This window comes from Muscardinus avellanarius, assembly GCF_963383645.1.
Source record: "Muscardinus avellanarius genome assembly, chromosome: 15".
Lineage (NCBI taxonomy): Eukaryota > Metazoa > Chordata > Mammalia > Rodentia > Gliridae > Muscardinus > Muscardinus avellanarius.
In genome coordinates, this window is record NC_137801.1 from 48,595,030 (window position 1) to 48,607,944 (window position 12,915).

Here is a 12,915-nt window from a genome sequence, read left to right on the forward strand (position 1 = left end):
AAAAAAAAAAAGTAAATAGTACATGACAATTACACATATTTATTGCTACTAGGGATAGCTGCTTATACTTAAAGATATGAAGTAATTCTTAATCACCACCAGTAACAATAAGAGTTAGTAATAATAAGAGGAAACAGAGTTAACAGCTCTTCTAATTTTTTTCCATCTCTGTGCCTGTATGTGGTGCTACTACTAGAATGAACCCAGGGCTTTGTGCATGTAGAACATGATCCACTGAGCTACTCAGTCCTTTTTATTTATTATTTATTATTTATTTGTTCTGAGACTGAGTCTTGTTAAATTGCCTCAGGTTTGCATTGAACTTATGATTCTCCTGCCTCACCCTTCAGAATAGCTGGGATTATGGCCATATGCACTACTACATCCAGCCTTATTCCATTATTTAAAAATGAAACTAGCTAATGTACTATTACAGTCACTGTCATTCCATCAGGCTTCTTCCTTCAAGTCTATACCTACTGAGTATGCTTGTTAAGGACTTTTGTTATTTGATACATACTATTTTTTCCTATTATTTTAGAAGCTTTCAAAAATTTAAACTATAAAAGTCTAATAGCTTCAAAATAACTATAAATACAATGCAAGAGAAAAATAGCAATCTCATGGATATATTTCTCTAAATAACATCAATGTTAATAATGTTAACTACTAAACGGAAACAACCACCAAAATCTAAGCTCAGGCTAGGAAGACAGGCATTTTATTTTAGAGCTAGCATAACTACACACTTTCTAAAAGAAAACAAGTATAAGTGCTAAGTAGATAACAATTTCTACAGAAACTGGGTGGTGGGAGAACTATGGTTTATCTTTAAAATGTTTAAATGCTACTAAATTGTTTTATCACATTAGTTTCCTTATTATTATTTTATGCAGTTTCAAAACATATTAAATATGAATGCATCAGATATTCCAGATAAAGAAAGAGAGAAGGAAGGAAAGAAAGGAAGAAAGAAAATCATGCAGACATTTTTTAGTCTGTAACTGAATGATAATAACTATAAAAGAAAAACCAACCTAGACATTTCAACTTCTCCATCCCCACAACACTGAAGTTTGATGAGTTCAGGCTGGAGAAAGGAGTCCAACAGATAGAAGGCAAAACAAACTTCCTCTGAAGAAGGAACATGCCACTGAATTCCCAGATTCCACAAGTCTCCAGGTTTACCCCAGTCCTAGAAAAGAGCATTTTGTTCAGTGGGTTGATAAAACATGTCTACACACATTTGAAAAAGCTTAAAATAAAAAGCTCAAATAATCCAAACTTAAATACTATGCAAAAGAGTTGTATAAAAGCACATTACTCCTTTATTATCCCTGCTGAAAATGTTTCCCTAAGGCAGGGACTCCGAAGGTTGAAAAAGTATTAACTTTAAAGTATTATAAGGACAATTTTGCACAACCTAGTCAGACCCTGTTTAAAAATAAAATAAAAAGCCGGGCGTGGTGGCGCACGCTTGTAATCCCCACGCTTGGGAGGCGGAGACAGGAGGATCGCGCAGGTTCGAAGCCAGCCGTGCTGGCGTAAGAGACCCTGTTTCAAAAATATAAAATAGGTTTGGGAGTGTAGCCCGGAGGTAGAAGGGCTTCCAGGAACCCCAGTACCACAAAAAAAAAAAAATAAATAAAAATGAAAATAAAAAATAAAAAATAAAAATAAAATAAAAAGAGCTGGGGATGTGGCTCAGTGCTAGAGACCCTGGGGTTCAATCTATAGTATAGGAATATATATATATTTTTAATATATACATATCATATTATATATATAAATATATATATTTTATTTATTTAAATGGTACTGGGATTCCTGGAAACCTTTCTACCTCCAGGCTGCACTCCCAGACCTATTTTTTTAAATTTTTGTTTGGAAACAGGATCTCTTAAGCCAGCAAGGTTGGCTTCGAACAAGCGAGATCTTCCTGTTTCCGCCTCCCAAGCGCAGGGATTACAAGCATGCGCCACCATGCCTGGCACTAGAAATTTTTTTTTTTTTTTTTTTTTTTTGGTGGTATTGGGGTTCCTGGAAGCCCTTCTGCCTCTGGGCTACGCTCCCAGACCTATTTTATACTTTTTTATAATTTGTAAACAGGGTCTCTTAAGCCAGCGCGGCTGGCTTCAAAACTGCGTGATCCTCCTGTCTCTGCCTCCCAAGCACAGGGATTACAAGCGTGCACCACCATGCCCAGCTAGAAAAATATTAAAAAATATATATATAAATTTTGCAGATCTGGGATGGAACCTAGGGTCATTCGACTACGAGCTACACCCCCTGCCCTATTTCTTATACTTTATTGTGAAACAGGATCTCACTAAGTTACAGAGGGCCTCACTAAGTAGCTGAGGCTGTCCGCAAACTACGATCCTCCGGTCTCAGCTTCCCAAATACTAAATTACAAGCTTGCGCCACCATACCCAGCTTAAAAAAAAAAAAAAAAAAAAAAAATATATATATATATATATATATATATATATATATATATATATTTTTTTTTTTACTGGGGTTATATTTTTTATTTGGAAACAGGGTCTCCTAAGCCAGCGCACGCGGCTGGCTTCGAACCTGCGTGATCCTCCTGTCTGCCTCCCAAGCGCAGGGATTACAAGCATGCGCCACCACGCCCGGCTTAAAATATATTTTTTAAAAGGGTTGCCAGTATAACATAGTGGTACTTGTCTAGCATGCATGAGGGCCTGGGTTCAATCTCCGGTACTATAAAACAAACTAAATTTATGTAATGCTAAATAGTATAGCAATAACATTATATAAAACTATGGAAATTAAATATGGTATATCAAATTATTTCATGTATAAATTATGAAACAAATAAACAAACAAAACCTAGAGGGGTTAGGGATGTAGCTCAATAGTAAAACACTTGCCTAGCATGTGCAAGGCCCCAGGTTGATCTCCAGCACCACAAAAAGAAAACTCGAGTTTTAGCTTCCTAAAACAAGTATAATATATAATCTAATAAGTTTCAGTAATTTTTTTTTTTTTTTTTTTTGCAGGACTGGGGATGGAACCCAGGGACATTCTTGTGAGCTACATACCCAGCCCTATTTTTTATTCTTTATTTTGAAACAGGGTCTCACTGAGTTGCAAAGGACCTCACTAAGTAGCTGACGCTGTCCATGAACCTCGATCCTCCTGTCACTGAGTTGCAAAGGGCCTCACTAAGTAGCTGACGCTATCCACAAACCTCGATCCTCCTGTCTCAGTCTCTCAAATGCTGGGATTTAGAAAGAGTGAACCACCACGCCCAGCCAGTAATGTATTTTAAAATAAAAAATGATGTCTTTACAAAAAAGAAAGACAAAGGTACTGGGGATAGAACACAGAAGGATTCTACCTGAGCTATATACCCTCAGCCCTTTTTTAAATTTTATTTTATTTTTCACATAGTGTCTTGCTAAGTTACTGAGGCTGGTTGGTCTTAAACCTATGATCCTCCCGTCTCAGCCTTCTAAGTACTGACATTACAGATATGCACTGCTGAGCCCCACTAAGAAACACATATTACTGAAAAATGCTTGCCTTGATAGGAAAGTATTCAGAAGGAGGCTTGTCAAAGCCACCTGGTACGCTGCAGTATTCTGTAGGGTAGATAAGTGTAGTAGACCGAAGAAGATGATGCAAAAGGTTACAAGACAGAGTGTAACCCTGCTTACAGGTTAAATGTAGTGTTCTTTGGAGAATCTTTACAAGCTGCTCCCTATAAAGAAGCAACTTCTTCCCATCCACTCGAGTAATCTAAAAAAATAAAATTAAAATTGTTATTTTGGTTAAAAGATCAAGAATCAATAATTAACAAAGTTCAAGGTTCATCACAGTAGTCTAAAAACAGTGTTTCTAAAAATGAATTTCACTCATTTTAGAACTATCATATGAGTTGTATTCTAGCAATTATTATTATTATTTTTTTTTTGCAGTACTGGAGATGGAACACAGGGGCATTCTACCTCCAAGCTACATCCCCAGCCCTATTTTTTATTGTTTTCATTTTTTGAAACAGGATCTCACTGAGTTGCAAAGGGCCTCCCTAAGTAGCTGAGGCTGTCTGCGAACTGTGATCCTCCAGTCTCCACCTCACAAATGCGGGTTTTAAAAGCATGTGCCATCACACCCGGCTCTAGTAATTATTAAAAAAAAAAAAAATTTGAGTTTAGGCATTGATGTGAAATAATATCCCTTTCAGAAAGGTCTACCTCCTTAAAGATAAAAAATAAACTATCTCATAAAGGAAAGCATAGTTTAATTGATGGCCAAATTCTAAATGTAGAAATGGATTCCCAAATCTGATAAACTTTTTCAGTAAGTTACTCATATTAGAATTAGTCAGTTAAAAACTCAGTCAGGTAAGCCGGGCATGGTGGCGCACGCTTGTAATCCCAGCATTCGGGAGGCTGAGACCTGGAGGATCGTGGTTCGCGGACAGCCTCAGCTACTTAGTGAGGCCCTCTGTAACTCAGTGAGACCTGGTTTCAAAATAGAATAAAAAATAGGGCATAGGGTGTAGCTCGGAGGTCAAATGCCCCTGAGATCCATCCCCAGACCCGCAAAAAAAAAAAAAAAAACTCAGTCAGGTAGATTGCTGGACATGCAGTAAAAATTCTTTACTTTACACACTCTTTTGACAGTAACAGAGTGTGAGATATTCTGACTTTCTCAAGCTACAAAAATTTCCCAAACTTCCGACTCTTCATGTTTTATGATCAACTTGTCAGATAGAGCTAAATCTTAAACCCAACTTAATATTTTCTTCCAAAAATTTACAGTACCTCAGACAAAAGCTGAAGATTCCATAATAGCTCCTTGTCTAGTTCTTCTTCATTCAATACATCATCATCTATAAATGGCAAAACAGAATCAGGAAAAAACCTATGCATCCAACTAAATATATCACTTTAAAATATTTTTATTTAATATTTCTTATAGCTCATAAAAATCTTTCTTTCTTTTGTAGTACTGGGGGTAGAACCTAGGGGCTTTTCTACCTCCAGGCTATCCTCCCAGACCTAGTTTCATACTTTATTTGGAAACAGGGTCTCATTAAGTTGCTAAGAGCCTCACTAAGTAGCTGAGGCTGGCTTCGAACCTGTGTGATCCTCATGTCTCAGCCTCCCAAGCAGGGAAAAATCTCTTTCACAGAGTCTTTTCATTTCTTATTCATGAATGTTAATTTACTCCAAAAGGAGGTGGAAACTAAATTTTCAAGAAAATAAACATACCAGTCAAGACTTCTGGTCTCTCTATAGCTCACAAAATAACTGATGTTTTTTTGAGGGGGCAATTCCTTCCCCCAAAACAAAAAAATAAAACATTGCAAAATTCAAACAACTGCTGTCATTAATAGCATTCTAGAATCAAAGAAAAAATTTAACTAAAATTATAAAGATGGAATAATGACCTTATTTATGACTTACTCATTGTAAGCTGAGTTATAACACTGCAGCAGTGAGGAACAAATAGCTTCAAAGATTCTTCCGGGCAGCACTGAAAACATATTTGTATAAAAATAATTATTTTTTAAAGGCAGATACTTAATAGTCACAAAATAAAAGCACTCTTGCAGTGACAAATGAGGGCTGTAAGCTGCTACTGAAGCAATGTATTTTATGTATAAGGAGTGGTTCTGAAAGAATTATCCACACAAACTAAACTTACCTTTACAGCAGCACGGCACATGTCTGCCACCATGCGGCCCGCTACTCTTGTTTCAAATATATGTGAAATAGAAAAATTAAAAACCTTCTGAAGGGCCACCTGTTAAGGTAGGTAAGAAATGAAAATGTCTCATTATCATTTTTTTGGAAAATTAAATATCTGATGAACATAAAAATAATAAACATATTCAAATTACCAAAAATAAACAGGTAGGCAATATTTAACTTGTTTTGTAAGGATTTTCTTAATAATGTTACATTCAGATCTAAGAACAATCTTAGCAGATAATTCCATCTTGAACAAAGCATTTGAAGAAAAGCTTTTACTTCCTATAGAAACCCTATGTACAAAATTACAGATGATATAAGCAAATGCAGTGACATCTTGATAGCTAATCCAATGTAACAACTTTTGGAACATCTCATAGTTAATTTATCCTTCCAACAATTACAAACTACAAAATTCTATCACTATTCTAAAACTAGATGCAGTCTGTTTAATTTACAATTGGGATACAGAATTTTAACTTGCTTGCTAAATGAAATGAGTTTTAAGTTTGAATTATCAAAGCTGAAAATTATAAACAACTTACTTCATTAGGCAAGAAATTGTTTATGTTCATTTCTTTCTTTTTTTTTTTTTTTGTGGTACTGGGGTTCCTGGAAGCCCGTCTATCTCCGGGCTACACTCCCAGACCTATTTTATTTTTGGAAACAGGGTCTCCTAAGCCAGCGCGGCTGGCTTCGAACCTGCACGATCCTCCTGTTTCTGCCTCCCAAGCGCGGGGATTACAAGCGTGCGCCACCACGCCCGGCTATGTTCATTTCTTTCTACTAACTTAATCTTATACATGCAGGTATAAAGCAGTTTAGCTTTAAACTAGAATGAACATGTTAAACAACGAGGAGACAGAATTGGAAATAAAGAGCAGTCTTTAAAAGCACACTGTAAAATACGTAAAAATCAGTATCAAATTAGCAAACATTTACCTAGTGCCTTGTGAACATAACCATTTCTAATCCATTCCAGCGAAACAGACTATTATACTAAGATATCAACTTCTATCATGTGATGGCAAAAAAATTTCCAAACTTATTTCCTAATTATAATTGTGAATTTAAAAAATACAAGCATTTCTTATTCTCCATGGTCGTTTAGCCTATAAAGTTGCTGTGAACGCTGAAGTAGCAAATACTTTAATCACTGCTTCTAAGGGCAATACAGGATTAGGTTGTTGTGAGCCTCTGGACACATTTTCATCAAATGATCAATACATATTCCTATTGTGTCTCTGTTTATAGACATATCCTCTTTTTTTTCCCTGCAGGGGGAGGGCTGGGGAGTGAACCAAAGGCATTCTACCTCTGAGTTATACACTCAGCTTCCCTCCATTTTTATTTTTGTAAAAGGGTCTCACTAAGTGATTGGGGCTGGCCTCGAACCTGTGATCCTCCTGTTGCAGACCCCCAAGTACAAGGATTACAGGTATGCACCACCACACCTGGCCCTTAATACATATTCTTGATTCATCAAGAGTGACTTGGGAGGGTGAGGCAGGATCACAAGTCTGAGGTCAGCATGGGTAACTTAGTAAGACCCTATGTCAAAATAAACAAATAATAAGGGAGTAACTCATGTCTTCTGACGCTTACCTACATCTAACATCCATCGCCCCTCCATTAGGAACAACACAACTCTCTTATACTTAGAAACACAAGACCCTGCTTAAGCATTAAATTCTCGGGACTCATTTTTAATTGTTAAACACCAAAATCACCAATGAAAATTGGAAAAATATTGCACTGAACAGATAACTTAAAGGACTACTGTTTAAAAGTAAAAGAGCTGAAACAAGAATAAAGGGAATGTGTGCATCAGTTAACTTGAGTTTGCCACTGTACAGACATCCTCACAAAAATACTGACTTTGAGGTTACAAGTAAATTTAAGCATGTAGGCAATTTACTCACAAATATGAACCCAGGGGCATTCTAACTCTGACTTACCCTTACCCCAGTCCTATTTTTTATTCTTATTTTATTTTTTAGTACTGGGGATGGACCCCAGGGGAATTCTATCTCTGAGCTACATGCCCAAACCAATTTTTTTTATTCTTTATTTTGAAACAGAGTCTCACTAAGTTGCAGAAGCTGTCTACTCCTGTCTCAGCCTCCCAAATGCTGATTAAAAGGATGAGCCACCATGCCCTGCGTTATTCTTTTATTTTGAAACAGAGTCTCACTAAGTAGCTGAGGCTGGCCACAAACCATACCCGGATCCCCCTGTCTCAGCCTCCCAAATGCTGAGATTACAAGTGTGTGCCACCATGCCTGGCTAAAGTTTAGTTTTAAAACATTAAATACAGCTTAGAAAATAGAGGTTAATGTTTTGCAGCAATACTCTCTTACCATAAATATTTCTTTGGAACATTGTGTGAGGATTGTACTAAATGTAGAAGACAGACCTAATTCAACCAAACTCTCCAAGTGAGTCATTTTCTCAGTTTCTGTCTCTTCTCTGGTTTGCTCCAATGTGCTACTTTCTATAAGTCCAAAGCATCTAAATAATCCAAACAAAGTATAATTTTAGCAACAGTTCTTTTCTTCCTTGAATTATCAGTTTGACATTTTTGTGGAAAAAGAATGATTTTTACAAGTTTATAGCAAGAAATTCAAGCTCACGTAATATTCTTGATAATTAGATAAGTCTCTGTGGTACTAAATATTCAAGTGATAGCTACTTAATTTGATTGTTTATTTGTATTTTGCAGAACTAGGGATGGAACCCAGGGACATTCTACTTCTGGGCTATACCCCCAGTCTACTTTTAGTCTTTTTTTGAAACAAGGTCTCACTAAGCTGCAGAGGACCTCACTAAGTAGTTGAGGCTACCGGCAAACCTGTGATTCTCCCATCTCAGCCTCCCAAATACTGGGATTACAAACGTGGGCCACCACACCCAGCAATAGCTACTTAATCTGTACATGGCTCATAAATCAACAATCTTCTTTTAACTTTACAGAAACCAGCATTGGGTAGTAGCTAAATAAAGGTTACAAAGTAGAGACAACTAAGGTTTCTAGGTCAGGACAATCATTTTCTTGAATAGCAGAGAGAGCAAGTCTGGGTAAGCTATCAGCTGACCTGTCCATAAACTGTAAGACAAAATCTTCAAATTCAGCTGTAGCAGAACAAAGTTCTCGTTCCACCTATAACATACCAGTGGGAAAGAAGATTACAATAACATTACATAGAGCATTTGATTTCCCCCCTCTCTGAACTAATAAAATTCAATTATGGCCTTCTAAATAGATCTACACACAATTACAATACTGGATATTGTGAGGAATAACATATTCATGTATCAATTTAGAACTACTACTACTTTCTAGAAACTAAAATAAAAAATACCATTTTACAAAGGTCAAAAACAGAAGTCAAGCAGCCAATTTTCTTACTAATTATAGGTTCAAACTGCTGTTATATATGTAGTATCTCACTACTTGATATACAAATGATATAAGACAAATAAGAACATGCTTATGATAAAGAAAATCGTTATTTAAAAAAAACCTACAATAATGAAGAAAATCTCTCTTTGTTAAGACATTAATGTCTTGGAAAAGTTTATTCCTAATATAAGATGATGGAAAAACCAAACACCACCAACTATGCTTAGCATTGAAAAGTGACAGAAAACTGAAATATACCTCCAAATGTCTTGTCAGTGAGGGCCTAGCATTCCATTTATACCAGCCTAGTCACAAAGTAGTAATTTTACCTTGTAAAATCTAGCCAAACTTGATTTTAAACTATGAAATATTAATATGCATTACTATACACTAAGTATTAGAACTCAATCCTTTTTAACCAGAAAGCATCCTTACTTCAGTGAGGTCGTTTCTCTCTTGTAGTACAGATGAACAATCTACTAAAGGCACCAGAGTAGAAAATGTTGCTATAAACTGGAATGTGATCTGTGTGAAAATGCAAACAACTTTCAACATTAATTATATAATCCTAATTCAATACAAGTTCACTATAAGCTAGTATACCCACATAAATTATCTTGAAAGAAACTTCACAATAGTATTTCTGGTTATTTTTTACTTAATGTGTGTGTGTGTGTGTGTGTGTGTGTTATATTGAAGGTGAAGCCCTTCTATCTCTGGCCTATATCCCCAGCCCAAGTAGAAACAGGGTCTCAATAAGTTGCTGAGAGCCTCACTAAGTAGCTGAGGCTGTCCAAGAACCTTCAATTTTCTTATCTCATCTCCCTAAGTTCTTAGATTACAGGCATACACCAACACTTCTAGCTAAGATATTTTAAATTCCCACTAACTAGCAGAATAGTAATGAAGTTATACTAAATTTATTTTTGATGCAGTTACGTATTAGGTGTTAAGCACAAATAAAGCTCTACAACCTTTTGTCAATGAGAAATTACTTTGCCTCCCACCTTAAAACATAATATTAACTAACTAAAGTAAAAAACTGCCAATAGATAAACTAGAGACTAGGAAAGACTGGGAAATGGGCCAAGTGATAAGTCAGGAGAGATGTGTATAAGCAGGAGTTATCATTTTATACTTCCTAACTTTTCCTCACATCCCCTTGTTGTCGATGTAAATGAAGAGACAGCTAAGTGATCACATGCAGTGATTGTTAACATGTCTAAGAAAAACAGTAAATATAATGAGCTTTAAAACATCATGTGGTCAGGGCAGGAGATGTAGCTCAGTGGTAGAATGGTTGCCTACCATGTGTGAGGCTCTGGGTCTGATCCCCAGCACCACAAAAACGTTTACCCATGCTCAAAATCAAGAACAAGGGGAAAAAAGTCATATGATCATTAAATATATACAGTTTGGGACACATTACTTTACTTAGAAAGGAAGGCATTATATAGACCAACTACCCGCAAATTTAAACTTAGTAATCTGCACATATAATTCTGTTATCATTAACAAATTTTACAATAAACTGTATTCTATAAAAGGTTATCTAAAAGAAATTTAAAAATGCTCATTTACAAATTATAACTTATATATTAAAAAGTCATCAATATGCTCACCATGCATTTACTAAAGTCATTTGGATCCACCCCAGGCAATGCTCTCATCAACAGAGGTAGCATATGTGTTGGACCTTCAGGAAACCATCTGCCCCCTGATACCAAACTTCGGGCTACTCCAATTACACAACTTAATGTAGCTGTGAGCTGGTGAGGTTCTGTTAATGTCTCTAATGCAGGATATGTTCTACAGTTTGAAAATAGAATTTTATAATATTAAATATATTAAATTTATAAGTTGCATTTTGACTTAAAGGATCAGTCAGCAAAATAGAGTAAAAATTTGCTGTCAAAGTTGGCAGTATTATACATGTAAAAAGTACATAGGCTGCTGCTTGTTTCCCAATCCCCTATTGTCATCTTTCTCCATGCAAATTCCACAATGAAAAAAGGGTACAACTGGTAGATTTTGGGTTATTTTAGCCATCTTAATCTACACTGTATTAACCTAATGATTATTCAAATTCAAAAATAAGTTATAAATGCAATCTTAGTGAAATGCTGAAATATCTCCCATTATATATTTTTTAAAAAGACTTAAAATTTAAAGGTGCAAATCAGATATCCAAAACATATGAGAATATTCCTGATAACAGAGTGAGTACACTGTGGGGAATAAAATAAATACAATCAGTGATCTCTAAGTAAGTACTTAAGAGCCAACAACACTCATTCTTTGATTCAGTGATTTCACTTTTTCAGGATCTATTTTTGTGGGGGGGATCTAAAATACAGTCATTTTAAATTATAAATATACAGAAAGGTAAATAAGGGAAATTTCATTACAAATTAAGTGGGAAAAAAGATTTATAATTAGAATAAAAAATAACCAATCCTATGCCCTATTTTTATTTATTTATTTATTTTTATTTTTTTGTGGTACTGGGAGTGAAACCTAGGGGCTTTTCCACCTCTGAGCTATACTCCCAGACCTACTTTTTACTTTATTTGGAAACAGGGTCTCATTAAGTTGCTGAGAGCCTCACTAAGTAGCTGAGGCTGGCTTCTAACCTGTGCGATCCTCCTATTTTAAAAGATGAAGAAAACCAAGTGTGGTGGGGCATACCTGTAATCCTAGTACTTGGAATTCTGAGACAGGAAGATCACAGGTTTGAAGCCAGCCTCAGCAACTTATATAAGGCTCTAAGGAACTTATCGAGACCATGTTTCCAAATAAAAAATTAAAACAGGGCTGGGCACATATCTCAAAGGTAGAATGCCCCAGGTTCAATCCCCAGCAACACACACACACACACACACACACACACACACACACCCACCCCAAGGAGAAAAAAAATGAAAACACAATAAATTCTTGTTTTTGAAGATGTAAAACTAAACTTTTAGCCGGGCGTGGTGGCACACGCTTGTAATCCCAGCATTCGAGAGGCTGAGACCTGGAGGATCGCAGTTCGCGGACAGCCTCAGCTACTTAGTGAGGCCCTCTGCAACTCAGTGAGACCCAGTTTCAAAATAAAGAATAAAAAAATAGGGCAGGGGGTATAGCTCAGAGGTAGAATGCCCCCGGGTTCCATCCCCAAACCCGCAAAAAAAAAAAAAAAAAAAAAAAAAAACCCAACTAAACTTTTCTATTTATTTTTGGTATAGGTCTTGCTCTCTCTCAAGGTTACCCTTTAACTCAACTTTCTTTTTTTTTTTTTTTTTTTTTTTTGGTGGTACTGGGGTTCCTGGAAGCCCTTCTACCTCCGGGCTACACTCCCAGACCTATTTTCACATTTTCATTTTGGAAACAGGGTCTCCTAAGCCAGCGCGCGCGGCTGGCTTCGAACCTGCGCGATCCTCCTGTCTCTGCCTCCCAAGCGCGGGGATTACAAGCGTGCGCCACCACGCCCGGCATTAACTCAACTTTCTAAGTAGCTGGGACTATAGGTGTATACCATGTTGCCCGGTTTACATTTTTAATTTTTAAAAGTTTTGCTTTTATTTAAAAAAAAAGTTAAAATGGTCATACCACAATCAAACATCACAAAATTAGAAACTAAAATCTCAAAAAAAAAAAAAAAAGACACCTTGGCCAAACATACAATATGTCTTATTTGTGGAAAAACAGGACTGAAGAAAAAAGTGATGTATGTATGTGTTTTTATTTATAAGCTTTATTCCTTTCACACAAATTTATTTCACTTTATTCATAATT

The 12,915-nt window shown here is 36.1% G+C and overlaps 1 protein-coding gene across 1 annotated transcript in view; it reads right to left on the reverse strand.

Annotated features, from left to right (window-relative positions):
* The window catches only part of PSME4 (proteasome activator subunit 4), a gene marked incomplete at both ends in the record, with an annotated part of 114,043 nt that overhangs the window by 57,934 nt on the left and 43,194 nt on the right, over nt 1-12,915 (reverse strand). The window contains 9 exons of the mRNA XM_080711939.1: nt 1,038-1,195; nt 3,556-3,771; nt 4,800-4,867; nt 5,445-5,514; nt 5,686-5,784; nt 8,093-8,243; nt 8,828-8,892; nt 9,571-9,660; nt 10,758-10,944. Coding sequence (XP_080568065.1) covers nt 1,038-1,195; nt 3,556-3,771; nt 4,800-4,867; nt 5,445-5,514; nt 5,686-5,784; nt 8,093-8,243; nt 8,828-8,892; nt 9,571-9,660; nt 10,758-10,944 — 1,104 coding nt within the window. The remainder of the gene's footprint in view (nt 1-1,037; nt 1,196-3,555; nt 3,772-4,799; nt 4,868-5,444; nt 5,515-5,685; nt 5,785-8,092; nt 8,244-8,827; nt 8,893-9,570; nt 9,661-10,757; nt 10,945-12,915) is intronic.